At 43.0% G+C, this 12,575-nt stretch overlaps 2 protein-coding genes across 2 annotated transcripts in view; one reads left to right on the forward strand and one right to left on the reverse strand.

The window, feature by feature from the left end:
- Positions 1–5,266, forward strand: part of LOC306794524 (uncharacterized protein MYH16) — a gene marked incomplete at its 5' end in the record, with an annotated part of 65,248 nt that extends 59,982 nt beyond the window's left edge. Inside the window, 7 exons of the mRNA XM_079292631.1 lie at positions 217–409; positions 491–694; positions 806–931; positions 1,033–1,203; positions 2,248–2,448; positions 2,533–2,679; positions 3,555–5,266. Coding sequence (XP_079148757.1) covers positions 217–409; positions 491–694; positions 806–931; positions 1,033–1,203; positions 2,248–2,448; positions 2,533–2,679; positions 3,555–3,707 — 1,195 coding nt within the window. The 3' untranslated portion in view covers positions 3,708–5,266. The remainder of the gene's footprint in view (positions 1–216; positions 410–490; positions 695–805; positions 932–1,032; positions 1,204–2,247; positions 2,449–2,532; positions 2,680–3,554) is intronic.
- A 126-nt stretch (positions 5,267–5,392) lies between these two features.
- gas7b (growth arrest-specific 7b) overlaps positions 5,393–12,575 on the reverse strand; it is a 56,674-nt gene continuing 49,491 nt past the window's right edge. The window contains exons 12-14 of the mRNA XM_079293788.1: positions 7,615–7,694; positions 6,909–7,007; positions 5,393–6,188 (exon numbers count right to left, since the gene is read on the reverse strand). Coding sequence (XP_079149914.1) covers positions 6,075–6,188; positions 6,909–7,007; positions 7,615–7,694 — 293 coding nt within the window. The 3' untranslated portion in view covers positions 5,393–6,074. The remainder of the gene's footprint in view (positions 6,189–6,908; positions 7,008–7,614; positions 7,695–12,575) is intronic.

Genomic DNA, 12,575 nt, shown 5'->3' on the forward strand with positions numbered 1-12,575 from the left:
ATACCTATAGCACTAATGTTCTGTAATCCTCTAACTCTTATTGTTTTGGTCCTGTCCTATATCTCCATGTATTTCTTCAATAAAGTTATAGTACATTATCTTCAGAGGTAAGGCCAGTCTCATTAAACTGCTCTATTACTGTCTCTGCAGTGAGACCAGCACAACTCTTCTCTGTAGCACCTCTTCTTTCAATCCATCCCTCTCCACCTCTGTCAGAAAAAACCACCAGAGGGCGCTGGAGTCCCTGCAGGCCAGTCTGGATGTGGAGGTGAAAGGAAAGGCAGAGGGGCTGAAGCTGAAGAAGAAACTGGAGGCTGACACCAACGAGCTGGAGCTGCAGGTGGACCTGCTCACCAAGAACAATGCAGAGATCAGCAAGAGCAGCAAGAAGATGCAGCAACAGATTAAGGTGTGACGGATGACGTACCGTATGCTTTTTAAATTTTGTCTCCCTAGAAGCTTACTGACTTAATCATTGTCCCTGTCCCAGGAGCTGCAGGCCCAGTTGGAGGAGGAGGTACGGAGCCATGAGGAGTGCAGGGAGGAGCAGGCGGCCATGGAACGACGCTGCTCTCTATTGGTCAGCGAGGCGATGGAAACTCGTGCAGCCCTGGAGAGCACAGAGAGGGCCCGCAAGGCCCTGGAGATGGAGCTGCAGGAGGCCAGGGAGAAACACAGCGACCTAAACAACCAGGTGATATGTCATGTCTCTCTGCTTCAGGGTCCAGCAGCTAAGAATCAATCCTCTGTTGGCAGAATCGCCATAGATTGATGACCTCCTCAATGTTTTCTCTTGTGTGTTCAGTTCCAGTTGGCTCTGAGTGGGAGGAGGAAGCTGGAGGTGGATCTCCAGACTCTGCAGCAGGAGCATGAGGAGCTGCAAGGAGCGCTAAGAGGATCAACAGACAGGTCCAAGAAGGCCAGCTGTGAGGTAAAACACACACACAGACAATGGGTATTGAGATATTATAGCAGTAGAGCTACTTAAGGTAAATGTATTTTAATTTCAAATGGCTGGTTTAACTCTTTCAGATGGCGCGAGTGGGGGAGGAGCTGCGTCTGGAGCAGGAGCACGCACTCCACCTGGAGAGAGTGAAGAAAGGTCTGGATGCTCAGATCAAAGACATGAGCAGCAGGCTAGACGAGGCCGAGCAGATGGCTCTGAAAGGAGGCAAGAAGATCATCCAGAAGTTGGAGGGAAAGGTACGGAGTCACGTGTCTGGTTTGTCAAACAGAGCAAGACATTTTAACAACTACTGGCCTTATAGCCATGAAAGCTGGTATGCATCTTCATGACTCAGGATGCTGAGTCTGACCCCCTGACCTTTCCTTCAGCACCACCATTAGACCAAAATGTCAACATACACAAACATGATCAAAATCTGAAAAAAAGGAATTCCTGTAAAGCAACAAGCACCTTTCTTGTAAAATGAAACAGATACAGTATATTCAGCATCAACATCCCTTGGGCAGAACATTGCCAAGTATATTCTAGGACCAGATCAACCTGCTAGAGGGCCCCAGGGAACAAATGAGCTGTGGGCCCCTAACGACCCCCACAATGTTCAATCAAGACATAAAAACTTTAGCTACCAGCCAGCTAGGTTAGCTGGAACACTATCTACCTGCCTGGTTTGTGGTGTGTCAGTTAGTTTATGGTGGTTTGGTTGAACCTAAATTAATTCAAGAAAATGCAGCAGCGTAATATCAACTTAAATAATACAGATGTTAACAGATTTTGACCGAGGGCCATACAACACGAGACATAATGTAAAATGCATGAGCCACCTTAAGGCTGCTATTGTTCTTTGATTACCAAATAAATGTGCAATTAATCAAATTCCCACAGAAATGAATGCAACCCAGGGAATGTGTGGCCTTTAGGTCTGGAATGAGCACATCCCTGTTTAATGGCCCAATGACCATGTTAAGGACACACCAAACTACTGGTAACACTCTGAATAGCAAGATTGTTATGATCGTATTGGTTCTGTCTAACGCTGAAGAAAGTCATACCATAATCATATTAGCAATCTTTAAAGTGGCATGTCACATGTTTTTACTCATCAAGAGGAGGACCACTCAACCTGAGACAACAGCTGTTTAATGTCTTCTCTGACTCTGGAGGAGCTTTCTTAAATCTGACAAAATAACTCAGATGATGGAATCAGCCAGACTACAAATTATCAACAAGTAACACTTGCTGAAGAATTAGAGTGAAAGTCACAGTTGTGTGTCTGTGTGCAGGTGAAGGAGATGGAGCTGGAGTTGGACTCGGAGCAGAAGCGGCACGCTGAGACGGTGAAGACGCTGCGGAAGAACGAGCGTCGTCTGAAGGAGCTGCTCTTCCAGTCAGAGGAGGACCAGAAGAACCAGCAGAGGATGCAGGAGCTGGTGGAAAGGCTGCAGAACAAGATGAAGGCTTACAAGAGACAAGTGGAGGAGGCTGTACGTCCCCTCCTCCTCCTACTCACTACCTATTTGGCATAAAGTGCATCACTTGATGATATTCTTGTCCGTTTGTCATTGCAGGAGGAGCAAGCGAACATGAACTTGGCGAAGTACAGGAAGACCGTCAATGAGCTGGATGACGCTGAGGAGCGAGCCGACATTGCTGAGTCAGCGCTCACCAAGATCAGGACCAAGAACAGAGGCAGTTTTGGAAAGGGATACTCCTCTGTGAGTACCATCAGCTGATGACTAACAAGTCATCTGCTTCAACGTTGTGGGATTCTGTCGAGACAAATATGCTTTATAGTGTTTTTTATTGTTATTCAGAGTTAGAATGTGATTCTAACCATCCAGGAGTTAGCAGTTAGAACATATTTCTTAATTTTGCTATATCAAGTGATTTTAATTCCTATAATTATATTATTCCTATAATTATAAGAGATGATCCTTTGTTCTTTCCATTGTTCACACCAATTTACAGCTTATAGGAGAGTCAAACAAACCTCAAATATAGTTTTAGAACCACAAAATACATTTACATTAAGTGCTTTAATTTGGTGCATTGATGAAGAGTTTGAAATGTATTTCATGAGAAGCAGAATGAAACTCCAGTCAACTAGAAATGCTTTGGTGATCCCCTGACTTATTGACGTTTTTGTTTTCAGTGAAATGTCTCCACAATTATTGTATGGGTGGAAATTTGACACACGTTCATGTCAGGACGAATTGTAGTGATGCTTTTCCTCTAACACCATCATCAGGCCAAAACGTATATTAGTTCATGAACAAATACCTGCAAATCTCATTACGGTATATTCAAATTCGCCTCAGCTGTACTTTATGGTTAGAGCTATGTTAGCATGCTAACATTTTTTAATTATACTGGCTAATAATCTGCATGTTAGCACTGTCATTGGGAACATCAGAGCAGAGCACCTTTTTATGTTTAAGTGTGGATTGACTGACTTGCAGTTTCATATCAAGAATGAACTAAAATGACAGTCGTTTTTGACTTTGCTTTAGATAATCACTGAAATCCCCAGTGATTTTGACAGCATTGTTCGCTCTGATTAATGACTGTGAGGTATGTCTGTGCTCATCAGGGTTACAGCACTCCGTACCCTGGCCTGGTCAGGTCACCCAGCTCTGTGGGCTCAGAGGGCAGAGGGGAGAAGATCCTCCATGACGACAACGAGACCGTCAGCTCCCTCATCCCAGCGTATCTCCACTCTCTCAAAAAGCTCATGGTTGATTAGAAGCCAAGCTGTGACGTGATCACGGTCAGCATTTCAGAGTACCGATCCAACTGTCCAGGCGCTACATCGCTCCAGCTCTGACGTCTTTTGAAGAAGCGGAACAAGGCACAGTATGAAGTTTGAAACATCAGAGGCGGAAACTGCAGTTTCACAACACATGCTGGTCTTTACACATTCAGTGTGTGTCACCTGTTTGTGTATCGGACTTTTCTACAATGTACTCTTTCCTTCCTCTCTGTCTGCAAGATCCTGACTTTAACAACACAATTTTATATCCACTGCATAATGTCATATTTGTATGTAAAAACAGATATGGATAGAATATGGAAAACTGTACTGTAACTGTGTTCTAAATTCCCCAAAAGGTAGCACTTTATTACAAGCAGTTCAAAATCATTTATGAGCCAGATTATCATGAACATCATTAACATATAATTGTTTACAACAAAAATAATAAATAGCAGTTATTCTGAGGTAGCCTATGAACTCTTCATCCTTTATAAATGGTATACTGTCAAACCATTGTTGTCTCTGTGCACAAAAAATGCAATTCATAACAATTGATTCAGTAATGACTCATTGAACTGGACTAGAAGGTAGAAGTAATGACATAGTGAGCACTATATTCTGCAACTTTAAATAGCTAACTAACTTTTACCGCATGTTCTACGAGCTAGTACGGAAGAATATTGAGGCTGTAAATATGTAGGATTTTGGAGAACATGGATCGGCGAGCAGGTTAGCCCAGAAGTCTAATGTTAGCTTTGCAAGTCAGCTTCTGCTGATTCCTGACAGTGATATTACGAAGACGACAACGGTTAACATTTTATACTACTACTACTGTATGTACCTTTTGATGAATTAACTCAGCTACAGCAGCAGCTATTATGTGTTCAGTCAAACCGGTGAAGCTTACAGATTATGCCTATACATATCTATCTATACATAATGAAGTGATTAGTTATGAACAAATGGCTTATAAATGACTTATTGCCAAGTATTATTATAAAAGTGTTGCCAGATATGCCTTCCATACAGTACATGGGTTATTTTAGGTCAATAAGAAATGCAGTGTCAATGCATTTTACCTGAACTATCTGATAAAGTCCAAGTGTATCTCAGTCAGAACTTAAACCATTTTTATTATTGCTGCCTAAATCTGGAACATGGTTTGATCAACCCGTTTTATAGTTGAATGTGAAAACAAGTTTTTTAGTAAATAAAATACTTAAAATAATACGAGGGGATAATACCAGCTGTGAAGCTCTGAGTGGGTGGCTCTGGCCGTCACCATCTTGGCAGTGAAGACAGCATAACTCCCAGCTGATCCAAACGTGGGATTGATCCCTGGTGGAGCTGAGGCGGTGACGTCCAGGTGACGCTGCAGAGGAGACAGCTAGAAGCTAGCCACCTGGGACAGCACTCACCTGTCACTTCAAACAGCCACACCCTTCATTATGCCTGACATTAAGCCCTAAATATAAGTTCAACGGATGAGTCCTATATAAACGTTTATTTCTGCTGTAAAGTTGGGCATTTTAACATGAGGGTCTCGGGGGATTGATTCGCTTTTGCCTTCATTTCTCAACAGCGGAGGTTGTCACTGGGATTTGGCGTTTGCATTAATTTCCACAATCGAATAACAGACAGCTAGTAAGAGTTCTCGTTTCAGTCAACAACATCCAGAGAGGAGAATCTGCTTTGTTTTATTTGTGTTTGAAATCAAAGACCTATCGTTTCAAAAAGATACAATTTGTGAACTAAATATGTGCAATGCGACACAGGCTTAGCAACAGTAGCAAGGCTGGGCGAGGCTGAGCAAACACTCAATACCTGCACACGCTGGATATTAGTATTAACATACTTTAGTCTTATTCTGGTACACAGTAATAGCACTCGTAGGTCAGAATGCATTTAGCTTAGCAGCATCTGTTAAATCATTTTGCAAACTCAGAGAATTACCTCACAGAGCAAAAGCACAAACAAGCTGAACATACACTGCTGCATGACATGAAGCTAATCAACGTTTACAGCTGTTTAAATGTTCATTGTAGGTGCTTCTTAGTCATTCGCCTCACAATTCACACTCATCGTGTCCATTTTCCTGTACCATCTCAGCCGGGCATCACCACCTGTCATCATCTTCGGGTTCTCACAATACTCCCCTTATACTGACTCCATCTTCAGCAAGACTGATCATCCCTTAGTTTGTTAGGAGTCACAAATGGATCAGTGGGGGGGAGTGAAGATCCCAGCACTGATTTCATCTCCGAGTCAGTCCTCAGGCACGTAGCCTCTGGAACAGTGTCTGAGTGTGAGCCAGAGGGTGCAAGTGTGCATGTGCAGAGCTGTCAGACAGCCCTGGGGTCAGATCTCTATGTCCACTGGCCTGATCGCTCCAGTCTTATTGTCCCGTACCCAAAGCTCTCTGTCTTTGGCTGGGTCCACACACTGCAGCAGCTGGTCCACCGGCTCCATCGTCTGGACAAAGAAAGAAGAATTGAAGCGTCGCCTCAGGTGATATCTGATGTTCACGTCGCTCAGTGGTGTAGGAGGGGTAATGATGGGATAGATTCAGCTCAAATGTTATTCTCCCATAAGGGAAATGTGCCTGCTTTTAATGTACAATATACGCTAAAGTAAAATATACATAAAGTAAGAACCATTATGAAGCGCACCAAAGTGTGCGATAGAAAACGTCAACCAAAGGTTTTCTCCAGCCAGGCAGAAGCAGATGCCAGATTGCTGTGCAATCTGGCATCAGATTTTGCAATCAAGTATATATTATACATCGCCTTTTTTAATATCAACTCTTTCTCTGTTTTCTTACCTCTTGGCCTGTTTAACTGGTGAAATTCAAATGTCCTCTCTGGGATCAATGAAGTCTTGTTTATCGTAAAGTCTCCCAAACATTTTAGTTAGGCCAAGGCCTATACTTGCAAGTGACTTGACTTCTACTTCTACTTACACACATATGAATAAAAGTTATTCATGAAAATGTATTCTGACGTAACAACACTTAAGGTGTGTCTGTAGCCTCAGAGACAGGCGAGCACACTCCTTTGGAGGCATGTTTTGGAGTGACCTTGCACTGTAGCGTTGATTCTAACCAGATACATGTTCGTTCTCTCAGCGGCAGCCCTGACCTCTGACTGTGGAGTCGTGTTTCTTAGTAGTTGTGATGGTGAGTTACCTACTTACACTTTGGTTGAACATGTCTGTCTCATGTCGAAGGGTGGTGTACTGACACAGATGCTGTCTGATCATCTCCACCCGCTCCAGCTCCAGCCGCTCCAGCTCCTGAGGAGAAGAGCAGTTAGTAATGCCTGAGTCATGGAGAAATCTCTACTCTTCCATCTGTAGACACTGAGCAGACGAGAGTCAGCAATGCTGTTAAGACTTACAGTACAGTGACTTAACAACAATCATTCGCAGATTCCCTGTAAAATGTTCACACATTCCATGAAAGCGGTTAAAGAGGAAATCTTTTGAATGAATGTAAAAAGTCAGAGGCCCCGATGGAGCCCCGATGGAGCCCCGATGCGTTGCTTTTGGGAAAGGCCCAAAACATAAGCTGTGTTCACACTGCAGCTCTTTGATGCTTTTGTCGCTCATAGTGTGAACACAGCAATACACATTGTGCATTAAAGAGGAGTTCCCCATTTCTCTTCAGATATTGTTGAACAGTGTTTGTCGGTGTATTTTGCATGTGTGGATGATTATAGAGGTCCATCAATTATCCTAATAGAAACAAAAATCTGAAGCTCTTTCTACAGAACTGGAAAAATTATATTTACATTATGTGTTTTGCACATTGCAAAAGTTGTGAAAAAATGTGCTAAAATGAAGTTTTTATCAAGAAAACAAATACACACACACCACACAAATCAAATGCATGATGTCTTACCAGACTTGTGGTGACCATCTCCTCAAACCATTTGGACTGAGACTGGTTATACAGGTCGACACAGCGCATCAGATCGTCTCCTGTTAGAGACAATGAAGAGAATACAATGAGACCTGACAACATGTCTCTGCCAGCAATGTTTCTCTGGGTGTCCTGCACATGACAATGCCCCATTTCTGCACTAGGTGGCGCTACTTCCCACCTTTTCACTCACGGCTTTTGCGTAACCACAACACTCATGTACAGTCGTTGTTCCACCTCACTCAGCTGATGCGATTATCCCGAACAGTGCAGACAATCTGGACTGATAATAGATTCCATTATGATAACATAAGCACTGATAGGACAGGTCTAATCCGTTACTGCCTGTGTGCTGCTGACAGCAACACAAACACTAATCATCGGCGATTGAATCAGGGAGGAAATGATGCGGATCATTCTGCAGATGACTCTCAATCTTCTGCAGTCAATGTCTGCTGATATATCTGCGACCTATTATTCACATTAATACTGTACTTTTTAAGTGTGAATGCTAAACAGCTCACAGCCAGTGTCGTGGCCTTCATCTGAGGTTTCACTGTTCCAGTGACAGCACAGGCGGTGGTATAATTCTTTATCAGTCATGTCTAGTGGTAAACAACAAAGGATTGTAGTTTACAGTCCAGGTGCTGGCCACTCAATCACAATGCACAACTCCAGTTAGTTCAGCAAATGAAAGTTCCTGTGAGGAACTCATCACTGGCTATGCCCCCACATGAATCCATTTCTATAGAGTTATTCTTAATGCTTGTCATCGGGGCCTCTGGGTCCGATTGATGAATCAGTCTCCGGCGCTCAGAAACACTCGCACTTTCATCCAGAACGGGAGACAAAATGAAGACAAAATGGAAGTTTCTTGTAGTAGCTGTAAATAGGTGAGGTGTTGGATTAAGAAGGGAACGTGATCTTTTTAAATAGCTAGCTACTGATGTACCTTAGCTACATCCAGCACATGGCCACAATACAGGGACAGGCGTGGGTGGGATGGACGCAGATGTACAGGATGTCCAAAGTCAACTTACAAAAATAACTTAATTAGAATGTTTCTGTAAAATGATTGTTACTCCAGCTTCAGTGTCGGCTGAAAATAATGTTGGACGGAAATGTCACTACCGGGGCGGCTGTGGCTCAGGAGGTAGAGGAGGCATTCCCAGCTCCTCCAGTCCGCATGTCGGAGTGGTGTGTGAGTGTGTGAATGTTTCAAATAGAATCTGATGAGCAGGTGGCACCTTGTACTGCAGCCTCTATCATCAGGTAGGGTATCACAGTGTACGTGTGTGCGAATAGGTGAACTTTGAGTGGTCAGAGGACTAGAAAGGTGTCTATAAATGCAAGTCCATTTACCATTTACCATTACTGATGTAAATATAAGTTATAGAAATCATAATTTGCTGATTCTACTGTAAAATACCTGTATAATTAACTCCCTAACATTTAGTTTTCCACACTTTATTTACATAGTGTCAAATCACAACAGATATACAACTAATATATAATAAATCACAACTAATATATTTGGTTTCTGTGGAAACGTTGAGTTCCCCAATAGAATAACTCAAATAACACAGTTTGTCCGTACGGCATGATTTTACAGTGACAGATCTACTTGCGGCTCTGTGGGATTTAAGAGGTCAAAAGGAACATAAATTGAATTGAAGCACAGCTTACAGTAAACAGGGTCTTCAGGTCAGCTCACAATATTCATCTATAAATAGAAAGTGAAGTAAAATGGGAAGAAAATGCAAAAGAGCTGCTGTTTATACTGCAGTTCGTCACATCAGCCCTCACACCCTTAAAAAGACTAAATCAATGAATTCCCTTCTTTTAAAGTAAAAGCCAAAAGTGATGAGGTCCATAAAGGGTGATCATGGCCTTATGTGGTTGATTTAACAGCGTAAGGAAACCCCTGCTATAAGGAGCCGTCCATGAGTCCATGCTGTGAGCGGTCCAAGGCAGCGAGAGCACTAAGCCATAATGAGTCTTTCTTATGAGCAGACAGATGTCGGCTTTAGTTGTTTTGGCATCAGTCTCCTCTCTGCTTCCCTCACACTGTAGTCATCATCACTAGCAGCCAGACGCAATGAGCACCGTCAACAACTGCTGCTGTTTTTCTCCCCGGTTGCATGAGCAGCACGGAGGAGGGATGTGTGTGTGTGTGTGTGTGTGTGTGTGTGTGTGTGTGTGTGTGTGTGTGTGTGTGTGTGTGTGTGTGTGTGTGTGTGTGTGTGTGTGTGTGTGTGTGTGTGTGTGTGTGTGTGTGAGGAGAGCCAGTTTGGATGGAGGATTGGTACTTGTGTGTGATAGCATGTGGTCGTGCCTGGTTGAGTCATGACATCACACTTGGGCGGAGAGTCTACATCTGTTCACTCTTAGCCAGTCACTTTCCTCAGGTCGCACACCGATTAAACACTTTTACAAACACACCCGGCTGCTGCTAATGCTACTTTTCCACCGCGGCTCTTTTCCCCTCGCACCCTGGCATGCATACTGTCAGAAACATGTGTATGTGAATGTAGTCTGATGAGACTGGATTGCCATAAATATCGATGTAACAAGCTCATGTAGACTAAGCAAAAAACTGAAATCACATTATTCCACATCAGTCGTTACAATATGTACATTGCAATATTAATTAAGTCGATGTTTGTGTTGAGCTCAAAGATCTCCGTCTATCCATCTGACTTTTGATACCAAAGAAATAGCATGTTGCTAACTCTTTACCTGTTTTGGGAAGGAGGCTGTTCAACAGTGGCCACTATGGCCACAAGTGGTAATTACAGGATGATGCTAAGGGCTAAAGCGTCAGTTACACAACGTCTGTGTAAAGTTTGCTAACATGAGCCACCACACTCAAGAATCTATCATTCAACCTTGACTTCCTGGAAGATATTTCATGTTCCACTGAAGCTCAAGCAACACAGCCCTGCTCTGAACCAACAGAGGGCTGTTTTTCATCTCAGCGCCCGCTGAGAGTGTAGCAGGAAAACCCAGGAGTGTACTGAGTCGAGCAGCGATGTGTTTTATTACTCCTGAATTCAACTTTATAATTGTAAGAGGAAGATTGTGTTATGTAAAGTTTGACATGTATATCAGTCTCTTAATCTAAAAGTCTAAAAGATATGAACAGCAGAATTTCACTCAATAAATCAGCAGAATAAGTCGGATCAAAAGATCTCTGTTGCAGATGAAATGACCTTGTGGGTTGGATATTATTTTGCTGGCAGATTATTAATGTGCATGTACATGCGTGTATGTCCCACAAGGACTGTCAAGTTAGTCCACTGCCACGCCTCTCTGAGAGTCTGGGTGAACACAGTCACTCAGGAATATTCCTGACCCCCCTTCTTCCCTCCTCCAACCCTCTATTAAAAAAAACTCCCAGTCTGGCTCGAAGTGCTGATAAAGCTCATGACTCATGTGAAAAGACAAACACAGCATCTCGGTTCACAGCCAATCTCAAGTGACCGCTTCAATGAAGGGCTAAAGAAACGAGGAGGAGGAGGATATGGATTCATGTCCATTTACTAAACTCTGCTTCTGCCGTCGGTGGAGTCTGACTCGTAGCTGGACTAAAGGCAGCGCTGACACCAGGGGCGTCTTCTGCCCCCCCAAATTATTTGGCATTGTTGGTTTTTTTCATGACGTCATTAAATTAAAGTATTGTTTCTCACATGGACAAGTTATTTATAACTCTAACATGCTACATATGTGCGTGCGTTCTGGTTTCTATGTTTTCTCCCCCTTCAAATTACAATCCAATAGCCTATCATCATATTAACGATATAAAGTTGACACTGTCAGGTCCATTCTCCATCCATTGTGTGCAGTCCAAAGGGTTAAGAATTTGGGAGTGACGCGGATATGAAAGCTAGTTTATCCGTCTTTCCTTTGCAAGCAGGGAAATTATTTCTCTCTCTTTATTTGAGAAAAGTTCATATTTGTGCTGTCAAATTTCACTGTGACCCTGAAATTGTCTCTTGTGTGATCATATACTGAATGCAAGCAAAACTACAGAGCAAAATCACACTCGTTCTGATTGAACCAATCTATGAACTGTCTGAAACAATGGATATCCGCGGCCCCAAATGGGCGCCAAAAGAAATTGCTCGCAAACATGCCACTCCCCTTGGGGCTAAGGCCCCCCTTTCTCTGAATCCTAGAAACGCCCCTGGCTGACACAAAGCACTGCTCATCATCCTCAGATGATCTCTGATAAGAGACAATCCTGCATCTGTTGGGGAAGGAATTCTAGAGGTTGATTGATGAAATCCAGATCCACAGTACAATACAGAGTACTGTCGCCTTCCAAAGGTATTTTCTTTGCACATTTTATTTAGTAATTGAGATTAGCACAAATGTTTGTGCAAACTGATTTAAAGGCCAAACAAGCCAACTCTTTGGTCAACAGCATTATATTTTGACAACGCCTGACCAGACTTCCGTGAAATTCATGGTCCCCAGAGGATGATTCCAGTGACTTTAGTGAACAACCAGGTCACAATTCCACCTTTTCCATGGAACACTTTGCTCCATGATGAGGTATCTCAGAGCTTTCACACTTGCTGTGGATACATCCTCCGAGGATGACTCCTAATATTATTGATGAAACTCAACCTTTATTTCAGCACAAATTCTACAGAGCAGATTGCAAAGATATTGACCGAACACCATCGGATAGAATGGCCCTATGCACAAACTTGACATTCAGCTCCATCATGCCTTTCGGGGCCACTAGCAGTGAACTACAGTACCTGAGCTATTTAGTAATAGCCTTCGCGCTGACGCTCTTGTTTGCTTATGTAGCTCATATAGAGCCATCAGTCTTAAATTGGGACCATTTCATCACCACTTCTTGTAGTGACTTTAAGTAAAAGTGGTGCTTTGATTGCTTCCTCCATTGGAATCTCCGGCTCTCCGTTCAC

Source organism: Melanostigma gelatinosum (assembly GCF_949748355.1).
Source record: "Melanostigma gelatinosum genome assembly, chromosome: 21".
NCBI classification, from domain to species: domain Eukaryota; kingdom Metazoa; phylum Chordata; class Actinopteri; order Perciformes; family Zoarcidae; genus Melanostigma; species Melanostigma gelatinosum.